Below are 18,116 nucleotides of genomic sequence, written 5' to 3' on the forward strand. Positions count from 1 at the left end.
TGGCTCTTAGCGCCAAGATCAGAGACAGCATGCTTGTGAATATCAGTTGCTGGGGAACAACAGTGGGAGGGATAGTGCCCCGATGTCCTGCTTTTGTGGGCTTCCTGAAGGGCATCTGGTTGGCTGCTGAGGGAAATAAATACTGGACCACATAGGCCTTTGGTCAGACCCAGCAGGATTCTTATGCTGAGAATAGTAGTTGCTAGGATTGGATGGAAATTCCACTCAGTAATTAGGCTCTGTTACTTAGAGGAGCAAAATTAGAGGTGCCCAATAATATTCTGAAACCATCATAAGGCCATGAGAAAGCAATCTCGGCTGCATCTAATGACATCCTGTGTAGTAATGTGCAAATTCATGGTAGTTATGAATCAGTTTTCCATTTGACTGTTTGGAAACTCAGTTTAATCATGTTAAGTTTTTGAGAGGTTCAGATCAAGTTTAATACAAATGGGACCTGCAACAAAATGTTGTGGTATGGAGTACTCCTGCTCAGGATTCCAGCCAAGCATCTAGCTATGTCCTCTTTCAGGATACTCCATCCTATCCCATCCCCTATTTTCTTTTCCCAACAATAGTGGTCAGAGGCTACTGGGTGTGCTTCCCACCCCTTCCCCCAGCCCCGTATCTTGGTATCTTTTCCCCTAACATTTCTTAGTACTTCTGCAAACCTGGAGGTTTGCTGGTACCTCTTTTACACATGGATTGTATCATTTGGCTACATAAGCACCAGCATATGGAGAATGAGTTTGTATTAACATGTAGCACAAGTAGGGAAACTTCAGGCTTTGGGGATCTACTCTGTTCACCGCAAGGTCCTCCAGAGGTAGTCAGATGCAAGATAGTGGCTTATGGGAGACATACACCAAGCAGTATTAATGAACAGGGTTCATTAAGCTCATGGCTGGTTGCCGAGGGGAGAAAGGCTGACTTGCATCCCAGCCTTCTTTTTGTAACATGTTGACTGATTAAGAGATCTCAAAAGCTTGTACATTTTTGAGAACTTTGAGTAGGCCTAATAAAGGCACAACACTAACAAGAATTTATTTTTGGCCAACATGGCAGTCTTCGCTTTTTGTAACTTGGAGAATCCAGCTATTCAGCAGTGGGACCCTACACTGGAGGAAGATTTTGTACCACCTGAAGCTAGGACTTGATTCTGATCATTCATCCCCTCCAACTACTAGGGTTAAAGTTATTATCTCCAGCGTTTTAAGGAAAGTAGAAACTACACTGCCTAATTTCTCTTTCCAGACCCCTCAGTTATAGTCACCCTTCTCTGCGCCTGCTCGTCTGTCTGTATCCTTCTTAAACTGTGTAGTGTCAAGGATGGGCATGGTTGGGCAGTTACTGAAGGCCCACACCTTAGCAGGGGCCACTGACCAGGGCCCCTTGGAGCTGCTGCCTCTCTTCATCACTGCAAACTGCTTGTTCACCTCTCTTGCTCTGGCCTAGACGACGATGGTGGTGTGGGGGAGTCCTTGACAGACTCTCTGTCAAGCATGTTCAGTAATAAGAGCATGAGGGGCAAGAGTAGCTAGCGACAATGGTCATGAGAACGCAGACTCATTGAGGATGCCTTGCCCAAGTCCCCTCAAAAAACTGAGGCTAGCACTGGGGCTGCCCACATTTCTTCTTGAGCAGTACTTTTAAGTTGCTATCTGGGATATAAGAGCCCTTTCGAAATCCAGCCTCCTCGTAGCTAGCGACCAAATCTAGACTGGGGCAACTATATCCAACATGCCCGACTGGGGCAACTACTAGAATGTTAGGCCTGGGGCCGCTTCGATGGCAACCAAGGCGAGGAGGTTGCTGCGGTTGCCGCTCTCGCTGTGAGCCAACAGAGGGCGCAATCACAGCGCCGTGTTCGTCCCGCCTCTCTCCTCCGGAGGGCGGGGGCGCGAGGTAGCTTGCCGGGACTTCGCCGCGGTGGTGGCCGGGATTCTGGCGGAGCCTGGGGCCGGCTGGCTGGCTGAGAGGGAGGCTGGGGCTGGAGATGGCGGGCGGCGGCAGGAGGCGAGCGAGCGAGCCTGGGCAGGCGAGGAAGGGCATGATGGGGCGTTAAGAGGAGCCTCGTCCTGTCCCTGGCCCGGTATGGCTGGTCTCATCAAGAAGCAGATCCTGAAACACCTGTCCAGGTGAGCGTCGCCCGGGGCCGCCGAGGAGGCGTCCCTCGAGGTGCGGAGGGAGGAGAGACGAGGGGGCCGTTGGAGGGAGGCTGCGGGCGGGTAGAGTCGTGTCTTGGTGCGGGGAGGAGGAAGAGGAGGAGGTGGGGGAGCCTGCCTCAATTTGAAGGGGTTCTGCGACAGCAAAAGTGCAACAGAAGGGGGAGAAGGAGGTTCACAACACACGCACACACACTTTCCATAAGGCGTTTCTTTTTTCTTGTGTGTTTCTTCCCCCCTTCCATTTGTTGTTGTTTGTTTGTTTATTTGCTCTTGCCTTGTGTGGTATTCCGTCCTTCTGCTCTGCCAGCTTTCTGCCTCCCCCTCCCTCCTAACCCCACTGACCTTTTCCTCCTTTGGCACCAGGAGCAATCCTGCTGTTGATATATAATCATTTAATCCTTCAATTCAGACCCTCTTCTATTATTATTATTAATTTCCTCATTGTGGGTATATAATCTTTCCCATTGAATTCCCCCTGCTCTAGAATAGGTTAACATTTGCGCAGAATAAGTGAAGGTTCGACTTTTTGTTGCCTTTCAATACAAGAAAAGGGTCTGAGGTATTGTCTGTACAGAAGCTTGTGTCTCTAGCTTGTTTGTTTAGTTCTCCCACTAATGCCTGCAGCTTAAACTAATGAAGATGTTTAGCGACTTTGGTTTTTCATGTGAACTTGGAATTGGTAACATGGGATAAGGAAAATCTTTGTGAAGATAGTTACTATTTTAAAGTATAAAGAGACCAAAGATCATGGACAGTTAATTTATTTATCTGGTACACTGAAAAAATACCTGGAGCTTGAGGAAATCATATGCTAGGGATGACCAGTCAACATACCATATTTGCATTGGGAGAAGAGCAATAAAAATTACCGATGCATAAGGTAATTGATGCATAACTGCCATCTTGGCCCTGTGGGGAAGAAGAAGGACCGAGGGGACAGAGCAGGCAGAAGTAACATCGGGGCCTGCTCCTGCTGGACTCTTCCCCCCCCCCCCCCCCACAGGGCAAACTGCCATCTTGGCCCTGTGGGGAAGAAGAAGGACCGAGGGGACAGGAGCAGGCAGAAGTAACATCGGGGCCTGCTCCTGCTGGTCTCTCTCTCTCTCTCTCTCTCTCTCTCTTTCTCTCTCCTCCCTCCCTCCCTCCTTGACTCCTTTTCCTTGTGTGTCATGTCTTTATTAGATTGTAAGCCTGAGGGCAGGGACTGTCTTTTTTGCTATGTGTAAGCCGCTCTGAGAGCCTTTTTTGGCTGAGGAGCGGGGTATAAGTATGATAAATAAATAAATAAATAAATAAATAATAAGGTTGAGGAGCTCAGGAAATTAGGATTCAGATCTTGATTCTGGTACACAAAGTTCACCGTCCGTGTTGTTAGTATGCTATATTCACACCACTTATGTTATCACTTAGTAAGTTGCTGATATTTATGGAAGTTGCGAACATGGAACTGTCTTAGTTTGGAAAACATGGGATGAAAGGCATAACTGCAAAATATAGCTTGATAACTTCATTTGAGAATCAGGGAGCCCTTCAAAATGGGTAAAAGGTTGCTTTTTGATTATGATACTGAAACTCAGCATGCAAGAGGTTACTGCTAAATTAAGCCTTTTCCATGTGATCAGTTGACCTGTGCGCCTTCACTGGCTGCCAGTCCAGGTCTGGGCTTGGTTCAAAGTGCTGATATGAACATTCAAAGCCTTAAATGGCTTGGGGCCAGGTTATCTGAAGGAAAGCCTCCTCCCATATGTACATGCCCAGACTCCAAAATCATCTTCAGGGGTCCTTCTCCGTGAGCCCCTGCCAAAGGAAGTGAAGCATGTAGCTACCAGGAGGCGGGCCTTCTCTGCTGTGGCACCCTGGCTGTGGAATGAACTCCCTAGAGAGGTTCACCTGGCACCTGCGTTATACTCTTTTGAAGACCTTTTTATTTTCCCAGTATTTTAACGGTTTGTCATCTTAGTTTTTTAACTTTCCTTTTTTAGATCTGTATTAATCTCTGCATTGCTGTTCGGTTTTGCCCTGGTTGTGCTTTTATATTGTACTTTTATACTGTGTTTTTATATTGTTGTTTGTTTTATACTTTGAATTGTCTTCATGGTTTTAATTTTTACGAACCGCCCAGAGAGCTTCAGTTATTGGGTGGTATAGAAATGCAATAAATAAATAAATATTATTTCCCCTCAATACAGAACTCCCGCAAGTCCTCAGTAACATGATAACCAGTTTTCACATTGTGTGGAATGGATACCCATGCTGCAGAGGAACAGCTATGTTGCTGTTCTTCTTCCATCTTTTTTAACTATCTGGCTTTGCAGGTACAAGAGAAAGAGAATGCACAGCTGCTGGCAGAAGCTATGGGGAAGGCTTTAGTCATGGTTGTTTGCCTTGGACAACTAACTCTGAAGAGCAAGAGAGTCACCAGTGTGGAATGAGGCAGCTTAGAGATAAGAACTTTTAAAGAGATTATTACATTTGTATTCCACCTTTTCTCTAAGAAGCTCAAGGTGCCATAAATGAATTCTTGTCCCTGCCCCTTCCATTTCCTCGCAACAACTCTGGGAGGTAGGTTAGGTTGAGAAATAATGACTGTCCAAGGTCACCCAGTGAGCTTCATGGTTATGTGGGGATTTGAACCTGGGTCTCCCCAGTCCTAATCTGACGCTCTAACCATTACCCTCATATTAGCTTTCTCTCATAATGTATTGTTGGAGGAATGATCCTGTGCTAGTGCTATAAAGTATGGAGGCCCTTATCCAGCTAATAATTTTAAACAAAATTTAATTTGATAGTTGACATAGTAACATAGTCATGTGTGAATGGTATAACCCCTAGTTGTTACTGACAGTCACTCCAGTCCACTTTTTTAAAGTAAATTTCTCAAAAGATAGCTTGCATAAAGTTATTTTAAAATACAATAAAACATCCAAACAGTAAAAGAGCCAATATAGAACAAATTATAGGAAATTGAACTGTACACCCATATTCCATAAGACAAATCACGTTTATTGTGATTGTGCTAGCTGAAAGGTTAATTTCCTTTTCCCAGCTACAAAATATTGCCATTCAAGTGCTGGGGAAATGTGATATCCCTTTAGCGGAAGTGTGTGGATTAAATAAATAACGATGTCAACTACACAATTACTGTATGGAAGCATTATTAGGAGACATTTGCTATGTAAAAAAATATAGTTTTGGAAGGGCCCTTTGGCAAATCTCAGTTTAGAACTTGAGCCATAGTTTAAAACTTTAGCCCTCATCTGCTATTTTCAGGGTTTCTATATAATTGGGCTGAAGGTAATATAGGTTTGGCATCTTGCAGGGCACATATGGAAGTGTCTTTTCTGCAACATGCCAGCGAACATATTCAGTGATTCATTATTTCATCATAATACTGCTGTTCAAGAAACTGCACAAAACACAAGAGTGTAGTCCTTTTAACTTAGGAATTTTTGTTTCCCCGTCTGCTCTTGTTTTGGTAATGAATAGAGGGAAATATATCAAAACTGTCATAATATGTTTAAATAGATGATAGACTTGTAAAACATATGAGGCTTTTTGAAAGTCGAGTAAAAGAGCATTATGCTTCCTACCATAGGGGAAATAGGTTGTATATTTTATTTAATATATTTTTGTGATTGCAGTGTGTCAGGGAATGTACATCTAGCATTACTTGCTGTAAGTTACAGCAGAAGTTGCTGATGTTATGAGTTTAGAACCTTGTTAAGGTTCACCTAGAGTGAAGGGGGAGGAAGGAAATGATATAGGAGTAATATTGATGAAGGTAGAGAGAAGATTAGTGGGTTGCAAGCAGTTCATATTTATCACATGTACATTCTATCCAATAATGTTCTCTGGATGGCTTATAGCAGGGATAAGGAACATGTGACCCTCCAGATGTTGGACTGCAACTCCCATCACCCCCACCATTGTTTACACTGACTAGGGCTGATGGGAGTTGCAGTTCAACAACAACTGGAGGGCCACATGTTCCCTGCTCCTGGCTTACATTGGCCTGGTTCACACATTTCATGGGTTGTTCAACCCATGGATTGCCAGGGTACAGCAGGAGTGAGCGCTTACGCTGTCTCTCTCATGCTCATTGTTTTTGCTTTCCATGCGACTTTGTAAACAATCCAGGAATGCCCCATTCCTGAGATTTTTTTCATATTATGCGAACCTGGAACACTGGATTGTTACAACCCGGAGTTTTAACCCAGCAACAAACTATGAGTGGTGTTAGTCATGATATGTGAATCAGGTCAGTATTAATAAAAGTTTAAAATGCAACAGGCAATTCAGAGAAAATAGATTTAGGATGGTTTAATAGAGGCTTTGCAGAATGATTTTAGGGGACAGATTAAAGAAGAGAGAGACACTAAATTGTTGTCTTTTAATCTTCCTGCTATCTGCCATGCCTTGCATGGTCTAGTGCTTTCCTGCATATTTAGGGTCTCTAGTAATCAAGCAGCAAGGCAGATAATGCCTCTTAATTGGAGTTTTCCAAGTGAAAGGGCTAGGCCAAGGTGTATAATTTAAGTATGAGGCAGATGCGTACTCAAGAAACATATCTGAGGTCAGTTACGTGAAAAGCAATCTGAGCAGGCAAGCCAAGATTTTTTTTCCTGTTGTGTCAGAATTAAAATTACTTCCTTCCCATCAGAAAACTGAACAGCATAAAAATATCGTATTCAGTTATTGAAAATTGACTACAGGATAATATTTTCTGATTTCCAGTTTTAATGGCTGTCATATTTTTTACTTCATCATACAAATCGTACATCTTGGATAAGTAGTTGGAGATCAGAAAGTCCTCTATCATATACCGTGTGAGCAAGGGGCTATCACTTACTCTTTGGTTTTCACCTAGCAACAATCTGTACTATTGGTTCTTGAATCATGGGTTGTAGTTACTTGCAAACCCGGAACTATGGGTTAACCATAGGTTGTTAACCAAAAACAAACCATACAGAAAATCCATGGTTTGTTGTTGGGTTGTGAACTCTCAGTTATTTAAACCATAATTTGTTATTACTTGCAAACTCAAAACTGTAGGTTGTTCTTGGATTGTTTCACCAGGCTACAGAGGTGGCAAGTAAGAGTGGTAAAACAACAACAACACACCACAGCTACTCTACATGCCTTTGGGATACAGGGAGGGAGTGGACAAAGGGAACAGGAACCCATCATCCGAGCAACCAGCAGTTGGTTTGATCTTCTGGCAGCCAAATCATGGGTTATCTCTGGGTAAAGCAAAGAAACCATGGGTTAATTAAACCACGGATTGTCATTATGTGTGAGTCAGATCAATGATTTGATAAGCTGTTTCTATGCACATCCTCCTGAAGTGCAGACAGAGGCTCCCTGTACAATACACCTATGCCGCTCAAGTAGGCTACCCTGAAATTTTGCCACCATAGAGTGTCTTAAAGTTTGCTTCTTGTTAATTTCTGTATCTGGGTGGGGCATAGAGGAATAAGTAAAAGGATTTGCCAAAGAGCAGGAATAAGTTTAGCAAGGTATGAGAGCTGGCCAGAACCAAGGCAAGGTGTTCAACTTGAGTTGCACACAGGAGGTGCTTTGTTACATAGGCTAAGGGCAAAACTGTGTTACATGGAAATATGGGTATCTGAGCACTCTTCCACCTGTTTTCTCCTTCAATGGGCTATCAGATGTGTGTTTACCCTCAGTGTTACCAAGTCAGGGTGCTGGGGTTTGCAGCAGGGAAGCACTGTGCAGATGAAGGGCAAAGCACCCTCTATTCCCTGCATGAGATTCATCCCCTCCCAAAGCTGTTTTTTATTACAAAAAGCAGTTGTCACTCTTTGATGTTTCCTGTGCAGTTTTGCCCAAGGTTTGCTGGCAAAACCAGAATAGCAGTAGGGTTACATTAGAGAGGGGTGGAACAAGACAAAAGATTAGTAAAGCTGTTTGGGGCAGAGGGGAATATCTGTGCTGTTCAGAAGAGAAGCAGTGACTCAGGGAAGACAATTTTCATTCAGTTCTCAGAAAATTTCTGCAGATTCTACACAGCTGGTGGTCCTGAGAATTTCTCATTTAATTGACTGAGAGCTACTTCACATATTGCAGATAAATTATACTGTCATATTTGAAAATGCCAGCTGCAGTGCACATGAGAGGGAACTGTAATTGGTTGTGGTACCTTGGTGTGTGCATCATGAAACAGACAATTTATATTGCATATACATTCTTAATGTGTGAAGTGGCCTTCCTGTGATTGTGAATGAGAAAGAGAGAGAAAATATATTACAGTTGTTTATAAGATAGAATTGTAAAATAATTACAAAATTTTAGTTTCAACATCTCATCTTTAGGTGCCAGCCCTGCCAAAGGAAGGGTATGTCTCAGTGTTTAGATGTTGTGTGTTTAGGACTACAGGTTTTTTTTAGTCTCTGCTTCAATATTAAGAGCCTCCTTTGAGAGTTGCTATAGAAACACAAACTGTCACTTTGATTTTTTTTTCTTTTGTTTTAATATTCAGGCTCCTGGGCTGTTTCCTTCTGGAACTCTCCTTTCTTTAAAGGGATTTTGCTGTTGAATCAGTCATCTGTCCAGTTTCATTTTTGTTTCGTTTTTTTCAATTTGCATCTGAAGGAACTGCTTTTTCATTTGCTGCTCTCACCATACAATAGCTTATCTGCAGACTTCTGCAGTATCAAATGATACATGAGCTGGTGATGATTTGGATACAATGCTAGATTAAGGAAGAAAAATAGTCTAGTTAGATTAACTTTCTTTCAGTGTTAGCGTAATACTTCAGTGTTTGGGTTGCTCATTTTGCCAAGACTTCTTTCTCTGTATAAAGATTTTTCTTGGAATTTACTTCCCCACTCTAGCTTGAAAATGCTCTAAGATATGATCTCTGGAGTTTAGTGAAGTAATTTCAAGTTCTATTTTTGTCTTTTTAAAGTCTGAGCTAAAGTCTCAAGACATTTCATTGAAGAATGACAGCATTTTTGTGGGGGTTCTAGTTGTTCTGCAGGTGTATTTTTTTTGTTAAGTTTCTTGCAGATTGATCGCTGTTGTAACTTCATCCTCAAATTTCCATGCTAAAACACAGTTTTGTTTTTCAAAATAAGTGTTATGTTCTGGGGAAATGTTCTTCAGAAAACTATTTTTGGGCTAGTTTTATGGGAAGAGTTACATCTATTTAGTCGGTGTCCTGCTACTGCTGCTATTTTATGCTATTTAATTGTGCACTGTTGTGCAAACTTTAATTGAACAAAATTGTGACTGTTTTATAATGGCAAAAATGATAAAATAGATAATTGACTTTTTATTTTTAAACAAAAAGGGATCATTGTTTTTTGTCTTCATATATTTTGATATAAGCTTTTGCACTTGGGCACAAAGTAAACTAATTAGTCTGCAAAGAACATCCTGAATCACTGTTTTCAGACTATAATGTATTGTACATGGGATTCCACTGTGCCCTCTATCAACAACCAGGTGAAACAAACCAGTTTAGAGAAGTTTATTCAGTGAACTAGAACTTAACCTAAAAACTCTTGCATGCCGTGAACCTGAATCTGAACGGAACTCCAAACAAACAAACTGGTATCCTGTTCAAAATAAGTAGTTTAATAAGTAGGTACTCAGGAGACTTTCCTCAGGTTAGTTAGGAGACTTTTTTCAGGGTAGTTATCTCACCCACTTCCTATATTTACAATAAGACTAATGTGTGGCACAATATGGCATAGCTGCTGCATAAACTTCAGTATAACTGCCCACTTCTCCAACCCTAGAGGAGCAGTAAAAAGAAAGCTGGGTTCTCCGTAAATGGAGGAGTAGAGGAGGTGATTTGCTGATTTGCCATTCCTCCTGAACTCCTCAAAATCTGCTCAAAGTCTGGGAATTTTCCAGAACAGCGTGGAAGGTGATGCAGAGAAAAGGAAGAAATCTGTAAAAAAACCCACCTCCTCTCCTCTTCAATTAGTGGAGCCTCCTGCTTGATCAAAGACTCTTCCAGGAACAGATACAATCCACTGTATTTCCTAGGTAACCAGTGGAGAAGAAGAAACAAAGAGATTCTGAAACGGATAGTTTTGTTGTCTTCTGCATTTAATTTGACCCCAAATACAAACTGTTTCTCAGATAAAGACCACAAAAAAGTGAATCTAATTGGGGTAGTTTGAATTGTGGGCTAGTTTGAAATTTCAAGAGGTTAATCTTTTTAATCAAAAGTGTTTTGATAGTTCAGATTGTGGCCTTGAACTATTAATGTGTTCAGAATATCAGAAAAAGATCAACCAAAGGCCTGTAAATATCTTGGTTCTTACTGTTTCATTGGTCAGCCTCACCTTCATAATAGTGAAAATAAGAACATAATAAGTTCCTTGCTAGGTAAGAGCCAAGTCTTTTAAGTGCAGTTTTCTTTTTCTGTCAGCTGTGAGCCAAATGCCTTGGGAAGCTCACAAGCAGGGTTTGGCTTCATAGCCATCGTATGTTATATTACTCCCCAGCTGAAAGCAAAATAAGTTTAAGGAAACCGGTAAAAACAATATATACAATTTTGGTATAACTATGCTTATTAAAACAAAATCATATTGTTAGTAGAAAATATTTATAACCTTAAAACAAATTTGTATTTGCTTTAACTGTACGTATTTGTTTTAAGCTTAAAATATTTTCTACTAACGATATGATTTTATTTTAATAAGCGTAGTTATACCAACATTTTATATATTGTTTTTACCAGTTTCCTTAAACTTATTTTACTTTCAGGTTTGGTTTTGGTTTAAGATAACACTTTTTTTTACACTTCTGTATATTTCTCCCCAGCACCTGGTATGCTGCTTCTGATCATTCAGCTGCCTAGCTAATAACCTTCGTTAGAGTAATCAGCCATCTTGTTCTCTAACTCGTTTTACAATCCTTAAGCAGACATCCTTTTTTCTCTAACTCCTTTAAGATAGTAACTATCAGCACATATTCCATAAATAGATTGTATTTTGTGAAAAGTACTTTCTGATTATTCTGCCAGTCAGGTTCTAGTATTAAGATATTGAGAGAGAGAAAATCTCTATTTCTTTATTGAGCAGCCATTAATAATTTTATGAAACTTTTTTGTGCCACCCTTTAGGAGTATTTTCTTCTAAATTAAAAAACCTCAGATACTTTCAACTTTCCTTATTGGAAGATGCTCCAAGCATTTGATCATGTGTAGGCTGCAGTCCTATGCACATGTAGTTGGAAGACAGTCCCATTGAACAAAGTGGGGCTTGCTTCTGAATAAACATTTTTAAAATCTAGTTGCAAATTGCCTTTTTATATATGTTTGAGACAGAGTAAACAGAACTGTACATGTTAAAATAAATGTGATTGCATCACAGATTTATATAAAAGCCTTTAAACTGCATGGAGAGACAAACAGAAATACTTCAAATTAGTTAAGTTCTGCTTTCTGTTCTGCTATGCTGCTTGATGGAGACTGAAAGTCATTCGTTTTTCTCTCATATGTCAAATATAACTTGCCTAGTCTGCAAAGTGTAACATAGTGCATGCAAATTACATCTTTAAAAATATAAATTATTCCGAAGTTAAAAAATGGTAATGCACTATTTTTATAGGAGTTACACTATATTTGTATAACTGTTATATTAATGTTTCTGTATAAATGTATTTAACCAATTCAGAATTCGTTCCAAGTTATTCAATTGATAAAGACGCAATTTTATGCTTGTTTAGACAGAAAAAAGTCCTTGAATTCCCAGTACTCCCCAGCCAGCATACCAGAGTTTTTTTAAAAATATATAGCTGGCTGGGGAATAGTGGAAATTGAAGGCCTTTCCCCATCTAAACACGCATAGGATTGCATTCTAAACTGTGTTTTTTTTTAACGTTAGCATCTGAACTGGAACCAAGCCAGAGAGTTTTAAAAATCCAACTAATGGATCTGAACTGGAATGGAACCTAACTCTTCAGTTATCTGTCTCTCTCTACCAGCAACAAGTATCACCCTTTTTGGTTTAACATTGAGCTGAGGAACAGTTCTATGAAACTTGGAAAGTTATTTCACTCCAGCATTTTTAGTTATGATATTTAAAGGTATTATTATGGTACTGTTCTATTTGGATATTTTATTATAGACTGAAACACTGCCTTGAATTTATTTTGTCTAAAATGGAACGTGTAGTCATTAAACTTCCTGGGGCATGAGGTCTGGGGGCAAAAAGGGTAGTGAGAAATAATCGTGGTGCTTTTTTTTTAAAAAAAGGAAGTGGTCAGGCTAAACGCTTCGATGGGTTAATGGAAACAGAAACTGAATAGAAAAAAGAGAAGGGAAAAGCACATGTGCAAGTTTCAGAAATGAAAACAAATTTCCTAGATCCCTTTTAAGGGAGACCATTTCTTTTCTAGCCAGCCTGTAGATTCCTATAATTGTGGGTATAGAGTGGGTCTGTCCACTAATCGCATATGTGTATGATGGGATTTTGTGGACAGAACCAAGACATATGTGGAGCTAAGGAGGTGGGAAGGAAATTCCTTACTGAAGCAGTTACTCCCCCACCCTTAGTTTCAGGTTAGAAATAGCACAATATGCATGTAGAACGATACCTTTTACCATTTTTCATTGTAACTCTTTTCTGTCCTATATAATTTAGTGATTTAAAGTCCTTGGAATGGAATGGTCTACTCATAGCCTCCTCGTTATCACTCTCCTAAACAGCACAGTTCACAATAATAATAATTTTATTTATTTATTTATTACCCGCCTCTCCCTCTGGATCGAGGCAGGGAACAACATTAAATACAACAGTACAATATAAATCAAATAAATAAATTTGATTAAAAGAGCGTATAAAACCGATACAATATTAAAATAATAATCACGACATCTCAAAATTCTTAGATTTAAAATTCATCTGGGTAGGCCTGCCAGAAGAGATTAGTCCTTATGACTTTCTTAAACTCAGAGAGGGTATTAAGTTGACGAATCTCTTCCGGCAGGCCATTCTACAGTCTGGGGGCGGCAGAAAAAAAGGTCCTCTAGGTAACAGTTGTCAGCCTAGTTTTGGCTGACTGGAGTAATTTCTCCCCAGAGGACCTGAGTATGCAGAGTGGTTTGTATGAAGGAAGGCAATCCCACAGGTAACCTGGACCCAAACCACATTATTATTATTATTATTATTATTATTATTATTATTATTATTATTATTATTATTATTATTTGTTATTATTATTTATATAGGACCAGCAATGTACATGGTGCTGTACATAGTAAAAGAATAAAACAGCAACACCCTGCCACATAGGCTTACATTCTAATAAAATCATAATAAAATAATAAGAGAGGGAAGAGCGCACACCAAATGGACACAGAGGACAATAAAACTAACATTGTAAAAGTAAGAGCAAAGTCAAGTTCTAACAGCTGTAGAAAAAAGAAAAGTTTTCAAATGAGCTTTAAAAACTAACTGAACTCGTGTTTCGCAAATGCTCTGGAAGAGAATTCCACGCATAAGGGTCAGCGACAGAAAATGGATGAAGCCGAGCAAGAGAAGTAGAGACCCTTGGGCGGGTAAGAAACATGGCATTCGATGAGCGAATCGCACAAACGGAGCAATAATGTGAGATGGGAGAAGAAAGATAGGAAGGAGCTAGATTGTGACAAGCTTTGAAAGTCAACAGGAGAAGCTTATATTGGATTCTGAGGTGAATTGGAAGCCAATGAAGAGATTTCAGAAGTGGAGTAACATCATCAGAGCGATGAGCCAAGTAGATGATCTTAGCAGCAGTGTGATGAATAGAAACCAATGAACTGATGTGAGAAGAAGGAAGGCCAGTCAGAAGAAAGTTACAATAGTCCAGCCGAGAAATAACCAATGCATGAACAAGAGTCTTCGCAAAAGAGACAGACAAAAATGATCTGATCCTGGCAATATTATATAAGAAAAAATGACAGGATTTAGCTACTGCCTCAATATGGGGAGTAAAGGTGAGTGAGGAGTCAAATATAAAACCAAGACTATGAGCTTCCTCAACTGGTCTAAGCGTAACATTATTGACAGTAATAGAGAATGAGAGATAGGGTGAAGGTTTGGGAGGAAAAACAAGTAGTTCTGTCTTTGCCATATTAAGTTTGTTTATTTATTTATTTATTACATTTTTATAAGCCTAATAGCCGAAGCTCTCTCAGCGGTTCACAAAAATTAAAACTATGAAGAGCATAAAAACAACCAACAAATTTAAAACAAATACAAAATACAATATAAAAAGCACAACCAGAATAAAAGCACACAGCAAAAATTAATATTGGTTAAAATATGAGATTAAAACAGCAAAGTTTAAATTTAAGTTAAATTAGGTGTTAAAATACTGAGAAAATAAAGGTCTTCAGCTGGCGACGGAAAGAAAACAATGTAGGTGCCAAGCGAACCTTGGCACCTTGGCGAGTTTCAAATGACGATGAAGCAACCAAGCTGAGATATCTGAAAGACATGCTGAGATACGATCCTGAACATCAGGAAAAAGTTCTGGAGATGAAAGATATAATAGGGCTTTAAAGGTAATAACCAACACTTTGTAATTCCCGGAAACTAATTGGCTGCCAGTGGAGTGATTTTAATGTTGGTATATATGGACACTCCTAGGTGTGCCGGTGACCAACCTGGCTGCCGTATTTTGAACTAGTTGAAGTTTCCAAACTAGGTACAAAGGTAGCCCTATGTACATTGCAGAAGTCGAGCCTTGAAGTTACCAGCGCATGCACTACCGTCTTTAGGTCTTCCTACTCTACGAAAAGGCGCAGCTGGTGTATCAGCTGAAGCTCATAATAGGCATTCCTGGCTGTCACATCTATCTGGGCTGTCATTTGGAGAGATGGGTCCAGGAGCACCCCCAAGCTGCAAATGCAGTCTTTCAGGGGGAGTGTAACCCCATCCAGAACTGGTTGACACACCTCCAAACCCAGGTTACGGCCCTTAATAGTAAGCACCCCATCTTGTCTGGATTCAGCTTCAGTCTGTTTTTCCTCATCCAGCCCATTACCACCTCCAAGCATTCATTCAGAGGAGACACGCTATCCTTAGCTGAAGCTGTTAACGAAGGCATAGAGAAATATATTTGGGTGTCATCAGCATACTGATAGCACCCCGCCCCATGCCTCCGGATGATCTCCCCCAGCGGTTTCGTGTAGATGTTGAACAGCATTGGGGATAGGATGGCACCTTGTGGTGTGCCATACAACAGCTCCTTTGAGGAGCAACTATCCACAAGCATCACCATCTGGAACCTACCCAAGAGATAGGACTGGAACCACTGGAGCACAGTGCCCCTGATTCCCAATCCCCTCAGGCATTCCAGAAGACCATGATCGATGGTATTGAAAGCTGCTGAGAGGTCCAAAAGTACTAGCAGGGACACACTCCCCCTTAAGACCTGCTTGAAGCTGTTCTCAGCTATTTCTTTAAAGTATTTCTTGGTCGCCTTTCAGGACAGGAGCCCTCCCAAAGTATAATACAACAATGAGACACATAATAAAACCAATGCAATAGTAAAAACTTTTTTAAAAAACAAAATGAAAACTTTAGAAACAACAAACATCAGCATAAAATAGAACATACAGCAGACAACTGCAGTACAACCCAATCCGATATTACATAATCAGGGGAAGGACAGAGTATGTTTTATGGGCCTTCTTAAACTCTGCATTGATGGAGCCTGGCAGACCTCTGATGGCAGCTCATTCCAGAAAAGGTCCTGTCTTGTGTGGATGCCCGCTAACTGCTCTCACAACTGGGAAAATAGAAGGGCCTCTCTTGCTAAACTTAAAGTTTGGGCAGGCTGATATGGGTTAAGGCAGTCATTCAAGAAATTTGGTCCCAAACTGTTTAAGAAATTGAAGGTCAAAACCAGTACTTTATATTGGGCTTAGAAACACAACAGTGACCTGTGCAGCTGGCGCAGTATAGGCATTATATGATCATAATTTATTGATGATTTTTTTAATTAACTTTTTATTAGTATAAAAATGCAATAAATAAATAGTTTGGCTAATGTAAGGTGACACATAGACTCTATTGTAAGGTACATTTTATTGATAGGCTAGGCAAAGTTAAGTCTTATTATTTATTTATTTATTTATTTAAAACATTTATATTGCATCCTATATCATTAAGATTTCAGGGCGGTGTACAGTCTTGGTGTACTTAACTTTCCTTCACCTGTGTGTTATGCAGTATCTCCCTCAAACAGTGAAATATCAGAATGAAATTTGGTACACTTACTCAGATCATTTATCATCATCATCATCTTAATTTCTATGCTGCTTTCCCACAAAATTTGCCCAAAATGGTTCACAACACAAGAGCAATACAAAAACAAAATGCATACTAATACGCCAATTGCAATAGTACAGCATTACAACAATAAATAACCCAAACAATTCCATTCTCTAATACCTATAACATTTTAAAGTCATTACAAAATACGCAGTATCAACCAGTACAACACAACATCAATTGTGATGAATTACTAGTAAAGTGCAAGCCTGGGCCAAATACAGAAGCTTTTCCAATATATTGAGTCGTTAACAAACACAGTCTTCAACCAGCTACCCCAAGAGTTCAAAGTGTACAAAATACACTTGCCCCATTCTCCCATGCCCCATTCTCTTACTCTGGTCCTTAAAGTTCCAACAGAAACCAGGTGATGCTGTTAATGTCTTTACCTGTGCTCTGGGTATTCTTGCTGCTTATGTTACTAAGGTCTCAGTCCCATGCATGTTTAGTCAGAAAAAAGTCGTACAATTCTCAGCATGTCCCAGCCAGCATTGCTGGCTTGGGAATATTGGGAGTGGTAGGATTTTTCTCTCCCTAAATATGCATAGGGTTGCACCTTTAATAATAATTCATGGTATTGATTTGAAAAGTGACCCCAATCTACCAGTTTGAGGATTCATTGCAGTCAGTCAAAAACTTCTGCATGCAGAAAAAGATAATTGCCTATGTTGTGCTGGGTTCTGAATCTTGAACATTTATTAGCATTAATATTTTCATATAACCAATGTGATCATACTCATGCTACTTTCTTCTCAACAAAGCATGAGTTGTTAACATGTCTTCCCCTTTAAATTGTGCATTTTTATTCCTCTCGTGTGTGTGTATGTATGCTTGTGTGAGTGTGTGTGTATTGGAGTGTCACAGAAGCTGCTGCCTCTTTTCTTCATAAAAGTTTGGCCCAGTACTGTCCCCCGCCCCCAAACAGACCTATTTTTAGTTCTTCCTCAGATGTCTGCCCAAGATAATTTTGTTACTGAATCTGAAGTGGTTTCTTTTATTTTTCTTACATGTTTGTCAGTGTTTAGAAATAATTGATTGCTTCCTCCAGCCCAATTGATTTTTGAGCCAAGCCAAAGGGATTCTTGGCTCCTAACAAAGTGGTTTTACTATGAGGAGTCTTAACAGTATGGTTTATGAAGTTGTGGCATAGATTCCCAGATTCCTATCACAACTATTTTTGCTTCATTGGATAAGGATGCACTCCTGAAGGAGTAAAGCTGGAGAATTATAACAGCCTAATACACAAGTAAAAAATTATCACCATGGCATACGTTATATTCCTAATTATTAATTATTAGCATTATTAATAATCACATGTATATCCCACCCCTTCCTCCAAGGAGCTCAAGTTGACATTCAGTCCCTAGTTGGAGGTGGGGTGTTAGGGGTTCTTTCACCTCTAAATTTTCTCTGCTTCCCTGATTTTTTTTTTACAAACAAATAATTTAAAAATGGTTTACGATTTTGTTTTTAAGCGGCCTGAAAATCAGATCAATGTCCACCCCACACTTTTTTGCCCGCTCCCCCTCCCAGCCTTTTAGGCTGGCTACGGACCTGGTGGCATACATGGGATTCCTCCATTTTAGTCTTCAACAACCCTATGAGATGGTGGTTTGGCCTGAACAGAAGTGGAAAATATATTCCCTCC

The 18,116-nt window shown here is 40.1% G+C and overlaps 1 protein-coding gene across 1 annotated transcript in view; it reads left to right on the forward strand.

Annotated features, from left to right (window-relative positions):
• The first annotated feature begins 2,036 nt into the window (after window positions 1-2,036).
• Window positions 2,037-18,116, forward strand: part of BLTP3A (bridge-like lipid transfer protein family member 3A) — a 60,274-nt gene continuing 44,194 nt past the window's right edge. Inside the window, exon 1 of the mRNA XM_063141465.1 lies at window positions 2,037-2,138. Coding sequence (XP_062997535.1) covers window positions 2,095-2,138 — 44 coding nt within the window. The 5' untranslated portion in view covers window positions 2,037-2,094. The remainder of the gene's footprint in view (window positions 2,139-18,116) is intronic.

The sequence above is a fragment of the Elgaria multicarinata genome, chromosome 1, assembly GCF_023053635.1.
Source record: "Elgaria multicarinata webbii isolate HBS135686 ecotype San Diego chromosome 1, rElgMul1.1.pri, whole genome shotgun sequence".
NCBI classification, from domain to species: Eukaryota; Metazoa; Chordata; class Lepidosauria; order Squamata; family Anguidae; genus Elgaria; species Elgaria multicarinata.